The sequence below is a fragment of the Centruroides sculpturatus genome, unplaced genomic scaffold (genome assembly GCF_000671375.1).
Source record: "Centruroides sculpturatus isolate CEXI.00-Female unplaced genomic scaffold, Cexi_2.0 scaffold903, whole genome shotgun sequence".
Taxonomy (NCBI): domain Eukaryota; kingdom Metazoa; phylum Arthropoda; class Arachnida; order Scorpiones; family Buthidae; genus Centruroides; species Centruroides sculpturatus.
The window spans coordinates 339,154-362,441 of record NW_019385049.1 but is presented as its reverse complement, the minus strand read 5'-3'; the positions used below and the strand labels follow the sequence as shown (position 1 = coordinate 362,441).

At 32.7% G+C, this 23,288-nt stretch overlaps 2 protein-coding genes, 2 non-coding genes and 1 pseudogene across 4 annotated transcripts; 4 read left to right on the top strand and 1 right to left on the bottom strand.

Annotated features, from left to right (window-relative positions):
• The first annotated feature begins 2,287 nt into the window (after positions 1–2,287).
• LOC111633908 lies at positions 2,288–7,241 on the top strand. Its single transcript, XM_023378559.1, has 4 exons — positions 2,288–2,719; positions 3,261–3,329; positions 3,414–3,503; positions 6,971–7,241. The coding sequence occupies exons 1-4, from the start codon at positions 2,336–2,338 to the stop codon at positions 7,067–7,069; spliced, it is 642 nt and encodes a 213-aa protein (XP_023234327.1). The 5' UTR covers positions 2,288–2,335; the 3' UTR covers positions 7,070–7,241.
• Positions 7,242–11,793: 4,552 nt separating this feature from the next.
• On the top strand, positions 11,794–13,325 carry LOC111633915. The gene is made up of 2 exons (XM_023378570.1): positions 11,794–12,008; positions 12,875–13,325. The coding sequence occupies exons 1-2, from the start codon at positions 11,842–11,844 to the stop codon at positions 13,323–13,325; spliced, it is 618 nt and encodes a 205-aa protein (XP_023234338.1). The 5' UTR covers positions 11,794–11,841.
• Positions 13,326–16,374: 3,049 nt separating this feature from the next.
• On the bottom strand, positions 16,375–19,870 carry LOC111633914 (annotated as a pseudogene).
• Positions 19,871–19,880: 10 nt separating this feature from the next.
• Positions 19,881–19,953, top strand: Trnar-ccu. Its single transcript has one exon. It is a non-coding gene; the product is annotated as a tRNA-Arg (tRNA).
• Positions 19,954–23,013: 3,060 nt separating this feature from the next.
• Positions 23,014–23,086, top strand: Trnar-ccu. Its single transcript has one exon. It is a non-coding gene; the product is annotated as a tRNA-Arg (tRNA).
• The last annotated feature ends 202 nt before the right edge of the window (positions 23,087–23,288 follow it).

Below are 23,288 nucleotides of genomic sequence, written 5' to 3'. Positions count from 1 at the left end.
CGGATCTATATTTCTATCTATTAAACATTCTAAAAAACTTTTAAATAGTTTAATTTGTTTATTTACCTTCGGTTGTAAACCTCGATTTTAAATATATCCGCCATGTTTTCAACAAATTCCCCGTGAGTCAATGCGCGACGTTTACTGACTTGTGAGTCACGGGATGTTGTAAACATGCGGAGCAAGGTTAATCTAGGCATATAATAAGGCAAGGCAAGGCATATAATAATTATTTATACCATTCCGTGGTAAAAATAATAAATTCATATAAATAATAAATTTGTATTACAAATAAAAATAATTTATTGTTAATTTAAAATCATCGCTAGGGCGCCTTTAGTGCACGTTTTTGGCATACCGTTACGCAGTCCGTCGTACGGACGGACTGCTGACACGCGTTCAATGGGTTGTATAGATACATAATTATATAATTTACTATAAAGAATCTAATTAAAATTATATTATCAAAAGTAAGATAACAATTAAATATCGTATATAATTACCTATTATTGTTTTATTTTAAAATGTAAAATTCAATTAGAACTTACCTGAGATCATGTTAATAATGTTAATTAAATTTTTAATATTTAATGTGCTGTTCTATATTTAATTTGCATTTAATTGATTAATTTATGCTCAATAATTTTGTAAAATTGCCACCTAATTATTCAGGCGATTAACTGTCATAATATCCCTAAAACGAAAGACCAGAAAACCCTAAAAGCACCCCAAAAGATAACTTTTAATAAGTATATGGAGAATGTTGTAAGGAAAATGTGTCGTCCGAGGGATACCCGCCTCTTACCCGTCGCCGGCCGTTCTCGGCCACAGCGACACTCTGAAATTCAATGCCCGGTCAATTCCAGCGGTCGGACACTCCAATTGTTGTAGTTATCTGGACCCTCCTCTGACCCGTCGGACCGCATTACAGCGCTCCGACAATAAATAAATCAACTACTGTATTGAAATGTTGATTAAAATTTTTTTACAGTAAATTTCAATTGTAGTTTGTATTTATATTAAGTCTCTCTGCGAATTTGTTTCTACAACAACTTTGTCTCCAGAAATTCTATTTTGTAATGAAATCTTACACATTTTCTATTATTTTAACCGTAAACATAATATATTTTGTTGTGGATACTTGTATAGGTTTATATATGGTTAATGAGTGTCTTGTGTATCAAAATGCATACTAATAACAAAGTCTCATTCTGATGCTAGAAGTGTCATTTTAATGTAATCAGTAGCAGTGTAATTAGTCTCTGTTATCTCTACTATTCTATTTGAGATATTAATTCGAACAATTTTCGGGAGAAGAAGCTCATTTATGGTTTTTTACAATAAATAACCAATAAAATTTATCTACAAAAACAATACAATCTTTAATAAAAATAAATTCGAAATACGAATATCTTTTTGCATAATGTATCGAAGCTTTTATAAACTGTACTTGACTAAGTTGTCCTATATCAAAGCAAAATATTAAATGGAGAATAATTATAAACAAAATATTTAAATACTAGAAATAAAATCAAATGCTTTTAAGCAATTTACATAATACACTTATTAGTGAAGGTCGCAGGTGCAGTTTCAGTCATGTGACTTCAAGACAAACACTGAAATCAATCGTTTGCGTAATATTCTATTCAAAAATATTCTCTCATTTAAGAAAATCTGCATTTGGTTTATTTAACAAAATATTTCGCAATAAAAACACAAAATATGATCTTAATCGGCACCTAAAATTCTTCGTATTTTCATTATGCTCTTCGATAGTTAATAGTAAAAGATGTATCCAGGTTGTACGAATGATAGTTTGTGCTTTGTTTGTTTTCTACGACCAGTCCTAACTCCCTTAGAGATATTTGGAATTAAAATTATGTATTGCAATTGTAAGAAGTCTCACGACAAGTGGAGACATCTGCCAAAGTTATATCCTTTGTACCAAACTGCTATAGAGGTATTTATGTGGACTAACATAATTCTTTCTGTTCAAGAGATAACAGACAATTTGGTTTGTGTCGGATGGATCCAAATGTTCTCTAATAATCAAATGTTAGTAAAATTTATTATAATTACATTTTTGATTTTTGTAGCTTTTCAATTTAGTTTGTTTAAAAGAAAAAGACTTTATTTTCCTAGAAATAACAGTGGATACGAAGAAGAAGAGAAAATAGAATATAATATTCAAATCATTTTTATAGCTGGTCTTACACTTTTATTTTTTACAATGATCACAGTTGTTACCATAATTGATTTATTTTTGTATCCTACTTTAAAACGAATAACTGATTCAAAATTTGAGTTTAAATTTTGTAGTCTGAACATCACATTGATGTGCATTTACGGAATTGGACAATTAGATTGTTGTATTCTTGTAATAAGTGCAGGTGCCGTTATGCTGTCAAAGAGATTCAAGTATTTATCAGATGTTGTTGATGAACTGACAAAAGAAGAAAATTTTCTCAAAACTAAAATCGAAACTTTGATTCAAACTCATTGGGATTTATGGACTTATATACAAGAATTAAATCTAGTATGTGAAGATTACTTCCCAGCAGTATACTGTTTTGCAATATATGAAACATGTTTTTTTGTCTGCGCATTCTTTTTTTTCGAACTTGATGTTTTCATGCGTTTTGCAATCTTTATTCTTTTATTAGCTTTTATCGTGGTTTGTACAGTTGCGACTTTTCAAATATCTCGATTTACATCTTCGGTGAGTTAAACTTAAATCTGTTCTATCTTGTTAAGTAAATAAATATAGAATAATTCTTGAAAAATACAAAATTGAAATTTTTATAAATAAGATTTCAACAGCATTTATAATATATTTATACACACTACTGTAAATTTATTAGTTATTCCATGTTACGATTTTGTTTTTATATCTCATTTTTTTTCCTCTAAAGCATTAAACTTTTTATGCATCTCTGCTTTCGCTTCGATCATACTTTAACGTAATCTTTTTAAAACGACAAATAACTTGATATTTGTCTTTAACTTACTACAATATTTGAATCTGATAATTTTACAAATTAGAATATGATATCATTTGATAAAAAGATATTGTCAAAGTATGTTCGAAGTAAATGTGAAGCAAACTTATCAAAGTAAACCTATCGAACAAAATTTATTAGGTTTGGATTTACAATCACATTTTCTTTTTTTTCATTTTTATAAATTTTAATATTATATATAACAATTTATATGCAAATTTTGTAATTGTTTTTTTGTGAAATTAATTTTAATTTTTGAAGTTGTATGAAAAGTTCGTTGAAATCGATAAATTGTGTTCCGCTGATCTGCCTTTAGAAACAAAACTGAAGGTAATTCAAATTACTGTAATTTAAACCTTTTCAATTGGTGTTTTAATTTAATCTACTAAAAATAATTTTGTCTTTAAAAAAAAGATGTTGAATTTCATGAAAAGATTTGGTAAAACTCCATTTGGAGTAAACGCAGGCGGATTCTTTTATGTTAAGAAAAACTTCTTCATTCGAGTAAGTTTATTTAATACATTCTGTTATACTTTATTTAAGTTGTGGAAATATCTTTTATAACTGCACGTGCAGAAGAATTCGTAATAAAAAAATCGTATTTAATACAAAATTCTCTTTTAGTATATATGTTAGGCTCAAAGACCGAAATCGGTCATGGAGCGAAAAAAAAAGAACGACTACTACGCGTTGTGGTGATTAAGAAAAGCCATAACACATTCTGAACGTTAGCTGATGCAACTACGATACAGAATTATACGACGCATAGTGGTTTGTAACTTTAAAATGTGGATTATAGGCTCAAAACATTTTTATTTATAATTTCTGATGCCGAACAACGTTAGTTCTACAAGTTTTTCTAGAAATTTAATTTTCATTCTTAAAAAAAATTCAAAGAAATAAAATATATGGAGAAAAATACACCTTTGTGTCTTTTGTTTTCCTAAAAAGTGCTATAGGTCTAATTAGGTAGGTGCTTGATATACACTCACTGCCAAAAGTTAAGCACGGAGCAGTAAACTGCGAAAAAATTGACAAATAAAACTGTGATTGACACAAAATGAGGCCGGAAAGTAGCAAATATGTTTATGCATGAAACAACACAAAGAATTACATAGAAAGATGAAAACAATATTGAATTCTCATAAAGTATAAGATGAAATCATATTGGAATCATTAACAAAACAATGTTTAAATCCAAAACAAACAAACAAAACCGACATTAATAGGGTAAATGGTCACACCTCATCCTTACACAAAGTTTACAGCATGTAACCATGCTTTCCATGAGGTGATCAACCACTCCAGAGTGAAATAAGTGCCATTTCTCCTGTATAGCAGTTTGCAACTCTGAGAGTGGCAGGGGGTGGAAAACGTGCACACACAGCACCGCCAAGGGCATCCCAAAGATTCTCAATGGGATTGAGGTCTGGCGAGTATGCTGGCCAATCCATATGCGTGATTCCCTCAGTCAAGGTAGTCGTCGACGAGGGCAGCTCTAAGGGGTCGTTTGTTATCATTCATTAAAACGAAAGCAGGACCAACTGCTGCAGCGTACAATTTCACAATGGGTTTGAGGACTTCATTCCGATACTGGACAGCTATCACAGAACCCCCTCGATAAATGTGCAGGTCGGTGTGATATCCCAACGAAATGCCTGCTCACACCATAATGCTTTCACCTCAGAATGCGTGATACTCGATGATGTTCTGGGGATGATTGTGTGCGCCTTTTTTTCTCCATACTCCTACATGCTTGTCATCTGGCTCCAGGGAAAATCGCAACTCATCCGTGAACGTAATGTTGCCCCAATCAGACACAGTCCAATTCACATGTTGCCAACACCACTTTAATCGTGTGCCTCTGGATTGGACGGATAGTGGAACACAAACTCGTGGTACTCGGGCATACAGTCCGTTCATGTATAGACTTCGGCGCACAGTAGTAGCAGATATCGTTTTACCAATGACTGCTGCAACCATCGACGTCACATGTGTAGAGTTGCTTTTCAATTCTGCTTGGCTACAACAGCAATATAGCAATCTTCCTCAAGGGTCATAACCCTTGGGGAACCGGCCATAGGTCTTTGGACAACTGTTTGGCTTGTTTGGAATTGTTTCCATAACTGTGAAATGACGAAATGATGAACACCAAAGAAAAGGAGCAACATTTGTGATTGATTGGCCTGCTTCAAGGCGTCCCACACACTGCCAGCGCTCACTGTCTGTCATTCGTCTTCTGGAAGCCATAGAAACATGTCAATCACGCACAGTAATTATACGACAGTTCTCCACACTTTTTCTCGGCACTTACATGCAACTCCTCTCACACTTCAGAAGGCTGGCTTCTTATACGACTGCCTGTTTTGCATATTTCAGGACACATAACCATGATTGATAGTAACGTAACATATTTGCATACTTCCATCTACCTCTGCAGTGAATTGCAGCCTCTCAAATGCTGATTGCTTTCCAGACATGAACATTTTCTGCTCTGTGCTTAACTTTTGGCAGTGAGTGTACTTAGCCTACTATACACGATAAAATAAAAATCAGCTGCTAAAGTTAAAAACCACCGTGCGACGGATTTATTATGATTAAAAAGCCACCACACGTTCTGGATGTTAACTAATAACGAGCGATGATGAAATAAGACCGTTTTATTCATTATGATTTATTTATCTTCAATCATCTTATATACGCAGGTAAAAAAATTATTCAAAATATACAGAAATTTAACTTGGTTACATTAAAACAATATTTAATTATTCGTGCATTTTATGTTCTTTGAGCAAAATTTGCAGTTTTATCCATACAGTATCTTTTACATTGACACATTATAAACACTTGCTACTTCCAGATGTTAACATGGATACTGAGCGAAGTGTTAATAAAGTTGAGGATGCGTTCTGAATGTTAATAAAGTTACTAGAAGTTGTAAATTTATTACGAGCGTAACGTCGATTAAGAAGACTTTACTTATTTCCTAACTAATAGAACCTGATGGATTAATGCAAAACAGCTAAAACATTTCTAGGAGCTGCACGTCCCCTATCAACATTAGGCACCCTAACTAAAACAATCGAACCAATTTAAACTGCAAAAAATTACCCTAAATTGAGAAAACTCTCCGAGAATAATCAGAACAATTCTTAATGTTTTTGAAAATTTTAATCACTAAAATGTCTTAGGATTTTAGGCTTTATCAGAGGTATTAATTTACATCTGATATGGAGAGTGCCAATGGCTCATGGCACGAAGGTTGAGAAAAGCGAAATCCTACTCGGGTGTAATATACAGTATTACACCCGAGTAGTACCTCGATTTTCGTTGACTTCGGCTATCGTCGGTTTCGGATTTCGCCGATTGTTTTAGGACAGATATATTATCGACGAAAACCGAAGTATCGCTGCACAGTGTACATCCATGTATCTAGCATCAATATACATTATTTCTATAGCTTCTGTTGTCTTATCCTAAAACCCTCCAGTTATAGGGAAAAACAGAATGGTTTTAGGCTAAAACTTTTTCCAGCGAAACTTGTGGAGCGATGAGTAATAGCATCAGAACACAGGGTAGTTTTACCCTAGATTTACCTTTAATATAAGACTACCCGAAACATTACTCTAAGAGATGTAATTACTCTAGAAAAGGGTAATTACACTAGAAACGGCAGCACTGGTCAAGAATGAACACAATACAAACTCCGCAAGTGTTTGCAATGCGCCCGTTGACAAGTTACAACCTATCCTTCGTATCGTGGTTGCATCAGCTAACGTTCAGAACGCGTTATGGCTTTTCTTAATCACCACAACGCGTAGTGGTCAAATATCATGAAAGCCACGACGCGAATTTCGCTTTGTGCCCGTTTTGAAACGACCATAACGCGTTGTGGTCGTTTTTTTCGCTGAACGGTCGATTTCGGTCTTTGAGTCTGACATGTATAATGATTTTTTAATATTCTGTTACAGTTTCTCAGTGCCATATATTCAGCGCTGTCTGTCTTTGTAGAACTTTTAGCAGCCAAGAAGCCATCTTGTAAAATTAAGATTGAAGATCTAATACAATAAACTGTCTTGCCTGATTGATTGGCTGACTCACAGGCGTCAATGATTGAAATGTGATAAGCAGACTTATCACAGAAAAATAAAGTACTGTATTGCGTTGGAAGAAGGACGTGGTGTGTGTGGTCTTTTAAGAAAAATTCGAATTATCAAAAAAGTCAAATATTTTACACCTTACAAAATGTAAAGGTTCGATTCTCAATTCTCTCGTAGAATATTAATTAATCTGTAGTTGTAATTAATTAAAAGTATTATATTCTGTGCTGTTATTTTTGTATTAATTTAGTCTTCACTATTTTATAAATAAATAAACTGCATCTTAAATTGTTTCGTCATAGATTATTTTTTACTGTATTTGAAAAATATTATTTATGGATTGCTTATTTAATATATATAATTATAGAAATTGTAGTATGTAAAATAAATAAAATATATTATATATATTACTCAGCGCTTTCCAAACGCGCGAATCAATATACATGTTTGTTATGGTTCTGCGAATTAATCGTTTATAATATAACATTTTTAAAAACCTAATAAACTAAAGTCACTGTATATTATATAACGAAATAGAATTATAAATTATTGATGATATATTTTATGTATTAAACGTAAGATCGAGTACATTTCTATTAATTAATTAATTAATTAACTCAAAAACTTACGCTCTCAAAACCCTCGAGCTCACACTTATCTACAAAATTAAGTTATTCGCTATTTTGTAATAGATAAAAATATGATATTTTTTAAAGTACTTTTTATAACAAATGGCGCCACACGGAGTTTTAAACGTTGGCAAAAAAGTTAATCAACTCTTTGCTGCATCTTTTATTATTGAAATTTAACTGTTAAAAACGTAAGACTAACGGCTGTAAATATATCAGACTGTTTCAAAATTAGTCAGGGGTCTATTTTACTTTGAAAATATTACAAGATTTTTTATAAACTTAATTAACCCCTTTTTAAAATGCACTTACAGCTTGTATAAATGTTTTGTCAATGTCATTTTGTATATACAGAAACAATGTTTAAAAATTATTTATTGATACACTTGAGGCAAAATTCATTTGTTATTTAGTTTCATGTATGATAATAAAGGTAAAACATCGAACAAACAAGAGAGTTTTTTCAAAACCAATGCAAATTAAATGGCTTTTATGACTACGACCTTACATAAATATGTTTTAATGTTATGCTAAATGGAAAAAATAAAGTAATTTCCTATACATTCTACAATCTTAATCTTATTACTAAATGACGATAATAAGAAAAACCTCGTAAAAATTTTTCAGTACTTAACGTATGCATCTATTGTTCTTAGTTCTTAAAGAAGATTTCAGTATTACATGTATTTTTGCGCAAGATAGTATCAATCCTGCGACCTATAAAGATTTTGAGAATCGCTGTGCTAGCTTGTTACGCTCGGCTTTTCCGTGGTTTATAAAGTACCTCTGGGAGTAGTAATTGTTTTATCCGGAATTATTAACTGTTAATTTCAAAAATACATGTGGTAAAATACGTTTTAAGAAAATTATCAGGATGTCTATAACTACGTGAAGATTATGTTCTCGTTAATTGCCAGCGTATATAAAAGTTATTAGAATTAGTTTGGTTTATGTGCTTACGGCAATGCGATTTTCCGAGAGGAATGCCACCCGGGAGGAGTTTTATGGAAAAACTACCTCTATTTACGTGTTACTAACTTGAAAGAAAAAGAAAATGAAAAAACTCTACGTACCCGATCCGAAATCTATAAATCGAGACATCAGTTTAGTGAAAAAAGTGTGTATACTTTTGTTACTGATTTATATTCCAGAAATACATATCTCACCTGAAAATAAGCTGCTACCTCGTATCATATGAAGTCGCCAACTCGAAGTTTAACAACTAATGATGTAACGAATATTCGGTTACTATTCGGTATTCGGCTTATTCGGCCTATGTTTCGCTAATCGGCCGAATACCGAATACCTAAACAAAGGAGTAAAGAAAAACAAAAACATAGTAAATTAACCATTTTGATAATTTTTATTAATGTTGAACATACATTTCGAGTTCGAAAAAGCGCAATTTTTTGCTTATTTATGTAAAAGATCAAAGGAAAAGTAATATAACTAAGTTATTTTTTTAAGAGATCAAAAAAGGTAACAAATCAAATGAAAACTATTTACTTATTATGTCGTTTAGTCATCTATATACTCGAATATAAAAGAACAGTACTGATAGGATAATTAACGCAGAGCCAAAACTACTGATGCTAGAAACTTAAAAATTTGAGGGCGCGTTCCTTTTCTAAAGTTTAGGCATGCTAAGAAAATATTTTACGAAATTCAACCTTAAAGGGGTGAAAAAGGATAAAAAAAATTTCTATGAAAATTTTTACTGCGTGAGCACATTAGATCGAAACTTAGGTCATAAATGTGAAAAAATAATAATTAATAATTTGTAAAGCGTTTTTATGAAATCATCCCTTATTATAAACTTGAAAATTAAATTAAGTTTTTGTTTTAATGTAGAAAACTATTTATTATAACGGAAGTTCCAGACAGCTTGGTAGCCTGAACGGCCCAGGCTTTCGCCCGTGCACGCTAAGTGACTTTCATTATAAGCATTTAGCTTTCCGAAGCCTATGAGAACAATTATTTGGCATTGACGGCCGCAATTTCGCGCCAATAAGCTGCCTCGACTTGTTCGATTGTGTTATCAAGTCAACTTCATATTTATTTTCACATTTTCACTTTGCGTCCTTCTCTGTTCTTTTTCCGTTATTTACACATTTAGGTCATTTCATTGTTATCCACATTTGATACTATCACTTATCACATACTGCCGTGATGTTCACGTCTGTCTGCTACAACTGTCAACAATTAACGTGATTGGCAAAGAGTAGTACAGCGGGCCAATAGAGAGCAGGGTGCGCGATCCTTGCCGTAATGTGGTTTGCGCGCCAAATTTCGTACGTACGTTAATCAAGTCGAATAGTTTGGCCGAATATTCGGCTATTCGGCCACGCTCCTGGCCGAATATTCGGCTATTCGGCCACGCTCCTGGCCGAATATTCGGTATTCGGCCTGAGGCCGAATGTAAGCTACTATTCGTTGCATCATTCGTTATTAGTTTTGAAAGGAAGTCGACAAAATCTGTAACTTTTTAACTATTTAAATTAATGAAATGGTGCTTAAACTTTTCGATTGGCAAGCCAAGTTGTGCATAAGCCTGTTAGATAGGCCACAAATATTTCATATTTTTTCACACGACATGACTGTTTTTCCTTGGGTTCTGTGTCGTCTACGATGAGTTCGCTCGATCCGGGGCGTACAACACGGCTTTGTCGACTAGGTGAATCAGAATGACACGGCTAACAAGGGCCGGCGATGTCTGCAGTTTTCCTCGGTGAACTCTTACAGAAGCGCCCACGTCCGAGTTAACAGAACTTTGATTCAAGCACCTCACAACCTTGAATCACGTGCTTATTTAAGTTTTAACCCCAAAATTTAATTGGTCTTTCGTAGTCACGTGGTGACAATTGACACCTGTCGAGTAGGGCACGGGAGGTCACCTTCTCGATTTAACACGACTCCTCTCTACCGCTTTTATCTCGACTTTGGTTCTTTCTACACAATTCATCCTTTGTTTAAAAATCCAAGAGAAAACTTTGATTATTTTAACGAGACATTTAATTCTTCCTATTCGGGTTGGAAAAGGAGATTTTTAAGATCTCGTTTAATTATCTCCATTCGGACCTCCAAGTCGACCTTGATCCGGATCCTCACAACGCCAGACACCGAAAAGGCTTTATTGTCCAGCTAGGAGTCGTTTAGTTTGATTTTAAATTCTATACTTGCTTTAGCTATGGACAGTTAAAGCCAAAAGTGTTTTCTATATTAAAAACTGGAAAAGTTTTCCTCGAATATTTTTTTTGAGGAAATTTAACTGTAAAATTAAGGCCGTTCTACGAGCCATGACATCGCTTTACCTTTTCCTATATAGTTCTTCAAAAATGGTGTGATGAGTCCTTAAATTTTATCCATTATAGATACTTAAAAAAGCCAGCAGCGAGATGCTTAACATTCATGGCAGAATTTGGTGGCACAATCTGTTATAATATTTTATTAAAAAGAACTTTTTATATAATTAATTATTATAAAATGACGAAAAGCTTAATTTTGAAGATAGAGATAGGTTTTATAAAAAATTATAAATGCTAATAATGAGTAAAGTCGTCATGAATTAAGTCAGATTCAACTAGAGATATGACACGTCCCCCTTTATCTCCTCACTCCGTCGACATTTAACCACCAAAATTTAGTAAAATCAATCGCTTTATTACACAAACCTCCTTGCAAATTTCAGAAATTTTTGAGAAAGAGCATGGAAGTTATTAAGCTTCAAAGAGGGTGAATAAAATTGTGCCCCAATACACACATAAACACTAACATCCATACATATAGCAAAACCTTACGATCATTTTTTTCATTTCTTGGCATTTCAAAGTCTACAGAGTCCAAACAAAATGAAAAAATTTGGGGGGAGTCATTTTTTGACCGATCGCCATACTTTCCCTCTGTTATATATAATAGAGCCGGGAAAGTAAAATAAATAAATAAATAAATGAAAAAAAAGAAAATAAATAATAATTCTTAATATTTATTTCCATTTTTTTTTCAAGAAGGAATTTATATATAATTTTAAAATAATTTTAACAATTCACAAAACAATATTGTAAGACATAATAATTGTTACCTTTTATTTATTTTAACTTTGTAGAAAATTAAACAATGGATCAAATTATACTGCAGGGTTTAGATGGAGAAGTAATAATTTCATCTGCATATTTTATTACTTCCAGCAAATTGTTTGAATCGATGGTGAGATATTACCCACAGACAGTGATTCCAAATATTTATTTTCCTGTTACAGTTAAAATAATTCATCAAGTGGTAAAGTAAGTTTTTGCATTAAAAACTATAAACATTTTATTTGTATTTTTTTCTTTTTTGGCTGTTTCCTTTTTATGGAACACTAAGAGGAGTTTTATTTTACACATTCATATGGGTCGCTCAGGCTCACAATCGGAACGATCGCGTTGTGGAAGACTGGGATTGATAATTAAAATGACGACCCCGAAAAATTCCTGTAGTGTTTTTGACAGCAGGGATTCGATTCTGGGTTACTCCGCGCAGTAGTCTAAAGCCGTAACCGTAACTAATATTGGCAGTCTTTATTGGGCTGCAATTTGAAAAAAATGTTATATATCTGTAAATCCACACTGTCAGTCTAAATGTCCTTCCTTAGCCTCAAGAGCGAAATTACATAAATGAAAATCGATACCAGATATGGAAAGCTTACGGGCAGGAGGCCTTGATTAACTAACATATATTATATAGTTAATCAAGACAAGATTTTATATACTTATATAGTCTACTATAACTGTATAAAGATTTTTGAATTGAAATCATGTGACTTTCGATCTGGACAGAAAGTCATACAATTACAGTTCAAGAATTTTCTCCTGAACAGAGTGACATAAGTGACCGGCATGACTCTTTTGTTACCAGGAAAAATATGATGTACAAGATACTACTAATTTCAGGTCGAGAATATAGGCCTATACATTAAATAAATTAAGAATATAATTAAAAATTGCAGCCCGGCATTGTGACGATGTCAAAATAAATTTTGCTCGTTTGTATTTATTTTTGTATAAAGTTGATTTGCAATTTATGAAGTTGTCATTTTTTTATATATTTTAATGTATTTATTTTTCAATTTAATGTTGTAATGTGGCTTTCTTCCTATCACATCGATTAGGTTCATGGAAGAAGGAAGAACAGAATTGACATCTTTAGATAATGAAAAAGATGTGTATTATTTCAGTAATAGTTATAAAATATATTATTTGAGAAATTTTTGTAATAAATACATCTTATCGTTCATTAATAACGAAAATATATTCAATATTTACGAGTTTGCATGCAACGTTGCCGATAACTATATTAGATACGAATGTTGGAAATGGTTCGACGAGGAATGTGAAGAAGTGTTTAAAAAATCAAATTGTAGTAACTGTAATAAATATACAATAAGCACTCTCGTATCTCGTCCCATATATAAATGGATGAATGAAGCAGACGTGTTCCGTACTGTTTATTACTGGGCTGAGACGAAAGTAAACAAATCATCCAATCTGCGAACAATTATAGAACTATATCTACCGAAAATCAGATTTCTAGCAATACGACCGGAATGCTTTCAGAAGTAGCAAAACAACGTTATGTTTTGCTACTTCTGAAAAATGTATTGACAGACGAAGAAATTCAACTAATAAGAGAATCATTGTCATCCACGTCTACATCAAATCTTCCTGCTTTTATTTGCGAAAATAGAGAAGAGAGAAGAAATACATATTACGAAAACTTGTTTTACTATATGAATCGAAGTTCTATGAAAACTGATGAAGATATTCTTGTTACTACTAATACCCGATTTATATGTGAAATATTTGCAGAACACAGTTGCTTTCTTACCGACATTCTTCTTCCCATAAGACATTCCAGAGAAGAAAATATTTGTGTTTTCGTGAATGCTACTGTTAAAAAAACAGGAAAATCATTTTTTCAAACATTTTTCTGTGATGGCGAGGGACAAGTAAAATGCTCATCACCTATATATTTAATGAAATATTTATTTTATCGATTTGAAGCTCGGATTGCTAAGTATATTCTTTCACAAACCAATATAGCAGTAAAGAAGGACAGCCATTATCATTCTCCAGAAGAACAGGATAAAACCAAAAATGACAAAAATGTAAATGAAAAGAACAATCAAAATTTTTATTTTGAAGCAACTCTTTACTTTTAATACAGGATATAGATAATAAAATATATTATTCATAAACCGTTATCTTATTCTTTGATATTTTACTTTTTCTGTCCTGGACCTTTTTAATCATATCTATGAGAGGTGGAAAATCTAGTTCTGTTTCTGGAACTAGAACTGTTGGAACTGTTCCTCAGAGGAGGACCCGCTCTAGCTGTTACGTCGCCCCGGACAAATAAACAAATTGCCGCCCCTTAAGAATATATACATATTAAATATATATGTATATATATATATTTTAAAATAAAGGTGCATATTTTTTATTTTATAAATTTAATTTTTGAATTGATGTTATAAAACTTTTAGGTGATTTTGAAATACAGAATACAGTTTTGGTTATACATTGGTTAGCATTATTACAATTATAGCAATTCTAATAATGCTAATAACCAATTATTTACACTTCCTGCAAATGAATAAATTATCTTTATCCTCTTTTTTATTTTTTTATTTTTTCACTAGCTTATTTCTAAATGAATCTGTGATTAAGTAACTCTTTTAAGAATTAATTATATAGCAAATGAGAAAATGTTATATTTATTTATATATTTATTTATTTATTTTATTACAAGGTACAAATACCCTTTGTACGGGGAACAAAAAAGGAAAATACTGAACAAACATTGTCCATAACAAACAAATACAGTAAATATAATACAGTAAAAAGGTAATCTCTATACAAAATCCAAATCCATATATGCAAAAACCAATCTATTATACAACAATAATCATAACATTTACACAACTTCCTGTGCATAATATAACTACAGAGAAAATGTTATAATTCTGATGATATCAAACTAATAAATCATGACCCCATTTCTCTATAATCAGACTTAAATTTATTGTTTGATTTATTTCAAAAGACCAACTTAAAAATTAATGCTCATAAACCCATCACTATATGCTTTACTAACATAAAGCACATAGTTAACTAGCAATTGCTCCTTCCTTCCTTTGATATTTGTGCTGATCACATAAAATATATCTATTCTGTGAACAATTTGGTGTTATTTTTGATAGTAAGCCTTCATTTAAAAATCACATGGACANTTTCTCCACTCGCTACAGTTATTGGTATCGTTAGCAATATTCTTAAAGAAATAGTAAGATTTGGGGCAAAATTTAACTTTGTAATTAAGCTCAGTACATTGCTTAGGCTTTCTTTTTTGCTTAAAAGAGCAGATACTGCTGAAATTTCCTCCGCTAATTCTACCCCATTTATGTCAACAGAATCACCATCAGTTAAAATGCATTCTAAATTCTTACAGTGTTTTAGTAGCATTTCTTTGGACATGATATTTAAATCGTATATGTTATATAAGAATTGAAAATAGTTACTATGATTACTAAAATGTTCAAATCTAGCTTCTAGTGCATTTAGTGCTTGATCGATTGTAAAATAAAAAAAAATCTATTTTATATTTTTCTTTTGGATCTTTGATGGCTTCATCTTGTGCTTCGTAAAAGTTCCTTTTCCTTCTTCTAATGTGGTGATCCAAAATTAGCCTCCACATCAATTTCGGTAGCAAGCTCTTTTGTATCAATAATAGTTTCATCGAAGGACGAATCCGATCGAAGATTCTTAAAAAGTATTTTGCAGTTTTGTAAAAGATCAAGTGCAAATACTAGATCAAAATCTTTTGTTTGCATCAACTCGCTTATTGGATTAATGAAATTTAGTATTTTAAGCCAAATAACTAATAAACACAAAACTTAAATTGTTTGATACAATTTAGTAAACCCGAGGCCTCGTCTCTCATTAAATTATCAATTTCTTGGTTTTCGTAAATGCTTAGCGAGGGGTCGTATACATCTCCCAAATGAAATCTCAAAGGCTTTAAGGTCTCTATCCTACTCTCCCATCTAGTGTCTTTCAATGGTTTCAAAGTTAAACCTTGAACATGTTTTAACTTATTGTCCATCGAAAAGTAGATGCCGAAAAAATAAATATATTTTTTGGACCGTGTTGAAGAAATTAGCGGCTTTCAAGGATGCTTTTACCATATTATTAAAAACAAGATTGAGAGAGTGGCTACTACAAGGAACATAGAATGCTCGCGAATTTTATTGTTTAATTCTAGATTGCACTCCTGCTTTATCGCCCCTCATATTGGACCCGTTGTCGTATCCTTGCCCTCTGATAGCCTGCAAATTTAAACCTAAGTCATTAAGTTCTCCAATTATAATATCAGACATTTGTTTTCCTGTGGATCTTTCGATTGGTAAGAAGCCTAAAAAGCTTTCATTAATTTAATTAATTTTAATTTCAACATCAGCGTCAAATTTATTGATTGAAACATATCTGATTACAAGAGTCATTTGCTCTACGTTACTAATGTCAGGAGTACAGTCTAAAATTATGGAAAAATATTTTGATTTTTTTATTTCATCAATAATATGAGACTTTATACTTTGATGCAGCAGATCTATTATCTCGTTTTGTATATTTTTCCCGAGATAGTGAACTTTAGTCTCTTCTTTGTTAGCACTCTACGGACGTGCACTTCCATAACGGAATCAAATTGAGATAGCGACAAAACTATTTTTAAGAAATTACCGTTTTTATAATCAAACAACTTGTCGCTTGTACAGTACCTTGAAAAGCCAGACCATTTTACCAAGCATTTTAGTAATTGCTACGATTCGTAGAAGCACCTCGTTCCAATGATTTGTTTCGGCATTAATAATTCTTTGAGAGGCCTTAACTATAGTTTTGTAACACTTTAACCTTAGATTCATTTCTAGCCATGATTTTTGGGCCCGAATATGATTTTTGGAAATTTCATGCTCTTTTAAAGTTTCGCCGCGGTGCTTCCAACATTTAAAACCCTCCTTTGAAAGAGAATTAACTATACAGACGAAAATTTTGCTACAGAAGCAGTAAACGCAGTTTTGTGAAAGAGAGTACACTAGCCAGTCTCGTAAAACTTGTTCTCCATTGCTTAAAATTCGTGTAAAATAATTTACGCTAAAATGTCACAAGTCTCATTGGAAGGAAATTTGTAATTATGGAACGGTTTAGGTGGACGTTGTCTTACTAAAAATCTTCTTTCTGCGTCTCCTAAAATTCTTGGCCACAATGCTGGATCTGTACTCAAAGTTTGTAGAACGCTTTCTGAGGGAGTCACGTTAGTGTCAATTTTTTTCAATGCTTTCATCTGGTGATGATAGAGTCAAAGTGTCGTCAGTTCCAATTGATTTAGAAACTTCGTCCATTTGTTTGTCATCATCCTCTGACGATTTTGTATTTTCTTTTATAACCGGACTTGATGTTGGTTTCTCAGAGTTGTCATTTGTTTTGGTACAACTCTGGATATAAATTTTTAACACGCTCCAGCTTGTTTTTGCCTTTCGGCTTCCTTTTCCAGCCTTCTTTTTTTGTACTGGTAATCAGACAGTTTTCTTTGACCTTAGACATTCTGAAAGAGGCACGCACATAACTCAAATTAAACAATGTAAACTATAAAATAATATTTTAAAAAAAATAAAGATTTATCCTTGTTCTAAATAAGCTAAAACTGTAATTAACATAACTTCAAAATTATATTCTGTCAACGGACATAAAAATATTTATGGCTTACACATAATATTTTTCGTATCCTGTGAACATAAAGAAAGTCTAGTGTTTTCATATATGTATTTTATAATAACAAATATTTCAGCAAACCATAAATAGTCATTAAAGACAATTTTATAATTCTTGATTTTGAGATTTTATTCAGTTCAATTATTCAAATGTATTATTATAAAACGCGTTATATCAAAGCAATGAACTTCGAAAAACTTACCAGTATACAGTATTTTATTTCTATTTTTCTTACTTCTTTTTTCTCAGCAATTTCTTTAGTTTGTAATTCTTAAATTTGATATTAGAAGACAAAATTATCCTATTTATTTTTTGTTACATAGTGTCTTTGTAGATTCCTGCTTATACTTACAGTAAAATTAGCGTTGGTAGTCTTATTTGCTCTCTTTTACAAGTTCTTAAATACCATATTTCGATTTTTATTCTTTCTATTTCCTCTGATAACTTTTCATCCTGCATCTTCTCAAACACCAGAATATCGGCTGTTGAATTATTTCAAAATACTAAGTAATTATAATTGCCTTACAGTCCTTACTTCTAATTTATTTTTAATTGTGTGTACTTGAACATTACTCATAGGACTTTATACTGGTGTTTAAAAGTTTGACACAATAATGAGAGAGGGGTTAAATTTTCTTTTAAAATATTTTATTGTCGAGAATTTATTATATACTTAATATACAATATCTTATTTATTTCATTATTGTTTTTAATGGTTTGTAGTAATACTGCTGATGAGGGGGATGTTAGCCCGAAACACGTATAAGTGTACAGAAAAAATTACTACTTCAGGCGATTATAATAAAGAAAATTTATTTTTTCTGAACTAACCCTCATTATTGTGTCAATTTTTTAAACATCAGTATGAAGTCCTATTAATGAGTAATGTCCAAGTAGACAATTAAAAATAAATTCGAAGTAAGGACTGTAAGGCAATTATAATTAAAAATTATTACTTTTACTGCAATTACCGATATTCTAGAGACTCCAATCTCCAAAGGCAACACGTAAGCTGGAATTTTATTATATATCATGAAAACATTCCGAAAATATGAAAAAAGACGATCTTTATTTTATCACAATAAGTAATCGCCAATATAGAAGCTGCATAAAGTAATACAGATGAGAACATTGAGTAAAATAATTTCATATAAGTGGAAGCAGAGCTAATTTTCTCTTGCCACATAAAACCAAAACCATTTTAACGTTTTGCATACTGTGATTATTAGCCAGAAGACGAAAATAAAACTCCCAAGTATAAGTAATTGAAACAACTTTTAAACAACCAAATTATTTAATTTATGTAACTTTTTCATAGACATAAAATGATTTGCTGTGTCTGCTGTGCAAGATAAATCTTGCACAGCAGACTACAGCCCCTAAACCGATCGAGTGATACTCTAAAGCAGTGTTTCTCAACGGGGGCGATATCGCCCCCATGTGGGCGTTTTTCCATGTTTAGGGGGCGATTAGCAACAATTTATATTTTGGGGGTCGAAAAACAATTTTCTGGACGATATAGTAAAACATTATATTAAGAATAATTATATATTATATTCGTTATAACGTACAATAATTAAACAAATAACATTATACTAGTCATTAGTCTATTCAATGCAGTACGAATTTGACGTTAGCCTTGTCCCTCGGCATCGGAATTTTGAAGTGAAGGGGGCGATACTACGTTGAAGGGGGCGACGTTTCGTTAGAGGCTGAGAAACACTGATCTAGACAGACGTCTTACAGTGGTTCGTTAATATTAATATCTTTTTCTGTCTTTCCCTGTCCTTCAAAAACACTTACAATTGCACGCTCGAGCGTCAATTGTAAGCGTTTTTGAAGGACGGGAAAAGACAGAAAAAGATGGCCCTATGAGTAGTATCAGGACGGCGGGATCTATGATTTCAAAATATGCATTTTCTGAGACAAATCTTACAAAAGGGAGTTCCAATTGTAAAAGTCAATCGCCAAATGAGTTGTCTGGCTGGCAGAGCATTTAAAGTAGCCACAAAAACATTAATTAGAATGCTAGCTACTGTTGGAAAAATTATATTTACATACTATACATAATAATTAACATGCTCTTTCACAACTTGTAAACATTCATTCCTGAGACAATATAACGGACATTACGTAGCCGTAAAAAATGTCATGTTGCTTTCCACCATAAACAACCCGTTTTTACCGTGTGACGGCGCGCACTCTGGCTGAAATATAGGAAAACATTCTGCAAGATTCCACACGTGCCGAGTTTTACTGGCAACAATTAAAACAGACAGTTGTAGTTCCAGTCGGGCATTTAACACTTCGCAAACAATTTGATGAATAGTAAAAGCCATAATACTAGACGCCCCTGTGGCCTAATGGATAAGGCATCGGCCTCCTAAGCCGGGGATTGCGGGTTCGAGTCCCGTCAGGGGTGCAGTTTTTGCAACACCAACTAAATTTTTACACCCGCTCACGGCTCTTATTTCTCATTCCGAATCTGAAATGCCGACAAAATTTTAGTTACGCTGAATGTTCGCTCCGGCACAGGACAGTATCTACAATCTTCGGACTGGTTTCGTTTGCAATGCGCAACGCTAATAAAGCACGGGCAGAAGTGTACACGCTGTAACGCGTTCTCGGGCGTCACTTCCTCATCGGCTTGACATGCGCGACAACAAACTTTCACCTATTCTTTNATTGGAACATGCCTCTATAAGTTCATTACTTCATTGCCCAATACAGTTAATGAAGTAGTTTTGTTTTCAGATAATTGTGCAGGGCAGAACAAGAATAAATTCATTGCTTCATTACTTTTATACTGTGTAAATAATATAGACCATATTAACACTATTACTCACAAATTTCTCATTTAAGGGCACACACAGAATGAGAATGATTTAATGCATTCCACCATTGAGCGTGAAAAACGAAGAGTTGTTAAAGGTGGGACAATAACACTACCTGCACAATGGGTACCAGTACTGTACTGAAATTAGCCAAGAAAAAAGGCAGCGTTTATAATGTGACTGAACTAGATACAGCAGATATCTTCAATTTGAAAGACTTATCACAACAAATGGGAAACAATTTCTCCAAAAATGAAAATAATAATTTAGTGAATTGGCCCAATATTAAGATCATTAAGGTCATGAAACAAGATCCTTATACCATCTTCTACAAGCACTCATATGCGCAAGAGGATTTTGAAAAGTTAAACATTCGACAAAGAATGAGAGGTAGATCTGCCAAAGTCATGCTGCACCCAGCTTATTCTTCACCACCAGGGATAGATGCTGGAAAGAAGAAAGATTTGCTGGACTTGTGTAAAAGTGGTGTCATTCCAAGCGTGCATGCATCATTTTATAATTCTCTGAAAGTTTCCAGTAGTGTTGAAAAAGACTGATCTCTAATTTGCTTGATAAAACCATAGCACAATTAGTGATACTTTTTTAATGGCTGTGTTAATTTTTTGTGAACTTTCTTACTTTTGTTTTTATTGTTTGTCATGTTTGAACAACATGGGTCTCATAAAACCAGAATGTAACATTACATTTTTCTGTTCTGTTAAAATAAATACTGTAACTTTATATAAAATGTATATTATTATGTAATGGCAAACAGCTGTTCTAAGTAAAAAAGAATGGCAAACAGTTGTAACTGAGAAAACAATAATGACATTTTGAATGCAAAACTGTTGCAACTCAAAAAATATGTAATAATATAACAGAGAAAATACATTTAAATAATATTATTATTCCAACTCAATGTAATGACTATAATTAACATTCAAACCAAATTCCATTGATTTTAAACAATTCCCTGATTTATCAGCTGGAATTGAAAACTTCAAATGGCTCTCCTGAAAAATATATATTTTTGAGTTGTAACACTCTTGTTCTGAGCAGTCGAAGTGTACAGAAAAAATTACTACTTCAGGCGATTATAATAAAGAAAATTTATTTTTTCTGAACTAACCCTCATTATTGTGTCAATTTTTTAAACATCAGTATAAAGTCCTATTAATGAGTAATGTCCAAGTAGACAATTAAAAATAAATTCGAAGTAAGGACTGTAAGGCAATTACAATTAAAAATTATTACTTTTACTGTAATTACCGATATTCTAGAGACTCCAATCTCCAAAGGCAACACGTAAGCTGGAATTTTATTATATAACATGAAAACGTTCCGAAAATATGAAACAAAGACGATTTCTATTTTATCACAATAAGTAATCGCCAATATAGAAGCTGCATAAAGTAATACAGATGAGAACATTGAGTAAAATAATTTCATATAAGTGGAAGCAGAGCTAATTTTCTCTTGCCACATAAAACCAAAACCATTTTAACGTTTTGCATACTGTGATTATTAGCCAGAAGACGAAAATAAAACTCCCAAGTATAAGTAATTGAAACAACTTTTAAACAACCAAATTATTTAATTTATGTAACTTTTTCATAGACATAAAATGATTTGCTGTGTCTGCTGTGCAAGATAAATCTTGCACAGCAGACTACAGCCCCTAAACCGATCGAGTGATACTCTAAAGCAGTGTTTCTCAACGGGGGCGATATCGCCCCCATGTGGGCGTTTTTCCATGTTCAGGGGGCGATTAGCAACAATTTATATTTTGGGGGTCGAAAAACAATTTTCTGGACGATATAGTAAAACATTATATTAAGAATAATTAAATATTATATTCGTTATAACGTACAATAATTAAACAAATAACATTATACTAGTCATTAGTCTATTCAATGCAGTACGAATTTGACGTTAGCCTTGTCCCTCGGCATCGGAATTTTGAAGTGAAGGGGGCGATACTACGTTGAAGGGGGCGACGTTTCGTTAGAGGCTGAGAAACACTGATCTAGACAGACGTCTTATAGTGGTTCGTTAATATTAATATCTTTTTCTGTCTTTCCCTGTCCTTCAAAAACACTTACAATTGCACGCTCGAGCGTCAATTGTAAGCGTTTTTGAAGGACGGGAAAAGACAGAAAAAGATGGCCCTATGAGTAGTATCAGGACGGCGGGATCTATGATTTCAAAATATGCATTTTCTGAGAAAAATCTTACAAAAGGGAGTTCCAATTGTAAAAGTCAATCGCCAAATGAGTTGTCTGGCTGGCAGAGCATTTAAAGTAGCCACAAAAACATTAATTAGAATGCTAGCTACTCTTGGAAAAATTATATTTACATACTATACATAATAATTAACATGCTCTTTCACAACTTGTAAACATTCATTCCTGAGACAATATAACGGACATTACGTAGCCGTAAAAAATGTCATGTTGCTTTCCACCATAAACAACCCGTTTTTACCGTGTGACGGCGCGCACTCTGGCTGAAATATAGGAAAACATTCTGCAAGATTCCACACGTGCCGAGTTTTACTGGCAACAATTAAAACAGACAGTTGTAGTTCCAGTCGGGCATTTAACACTTCGCAAACAATTTGATGAATAGTAAAAGCCATAATACTAGACGCCCCTGTGGCCTAATGGATAAGGCATCGGCCTCCTAAGCCGGGGATTGCGGGTTCGAGTCCCGTCAGGGGTACAGTTTTTGCAACACCAACTGAATTTTTACACCCGCTCACGGCTCTTATTTCTCATTCCGAATCTGAAATGCCGACAAAATTTTAGTTACGCTGAATGTTCGCTCCCGCACAGGACAGTATCTACAATCTTCGGACTGGTTTCGTTTGCAATGCGCAACGCTAATAAAGCACGGGCAGAAGTGTACACGCTGTAACGCGTTC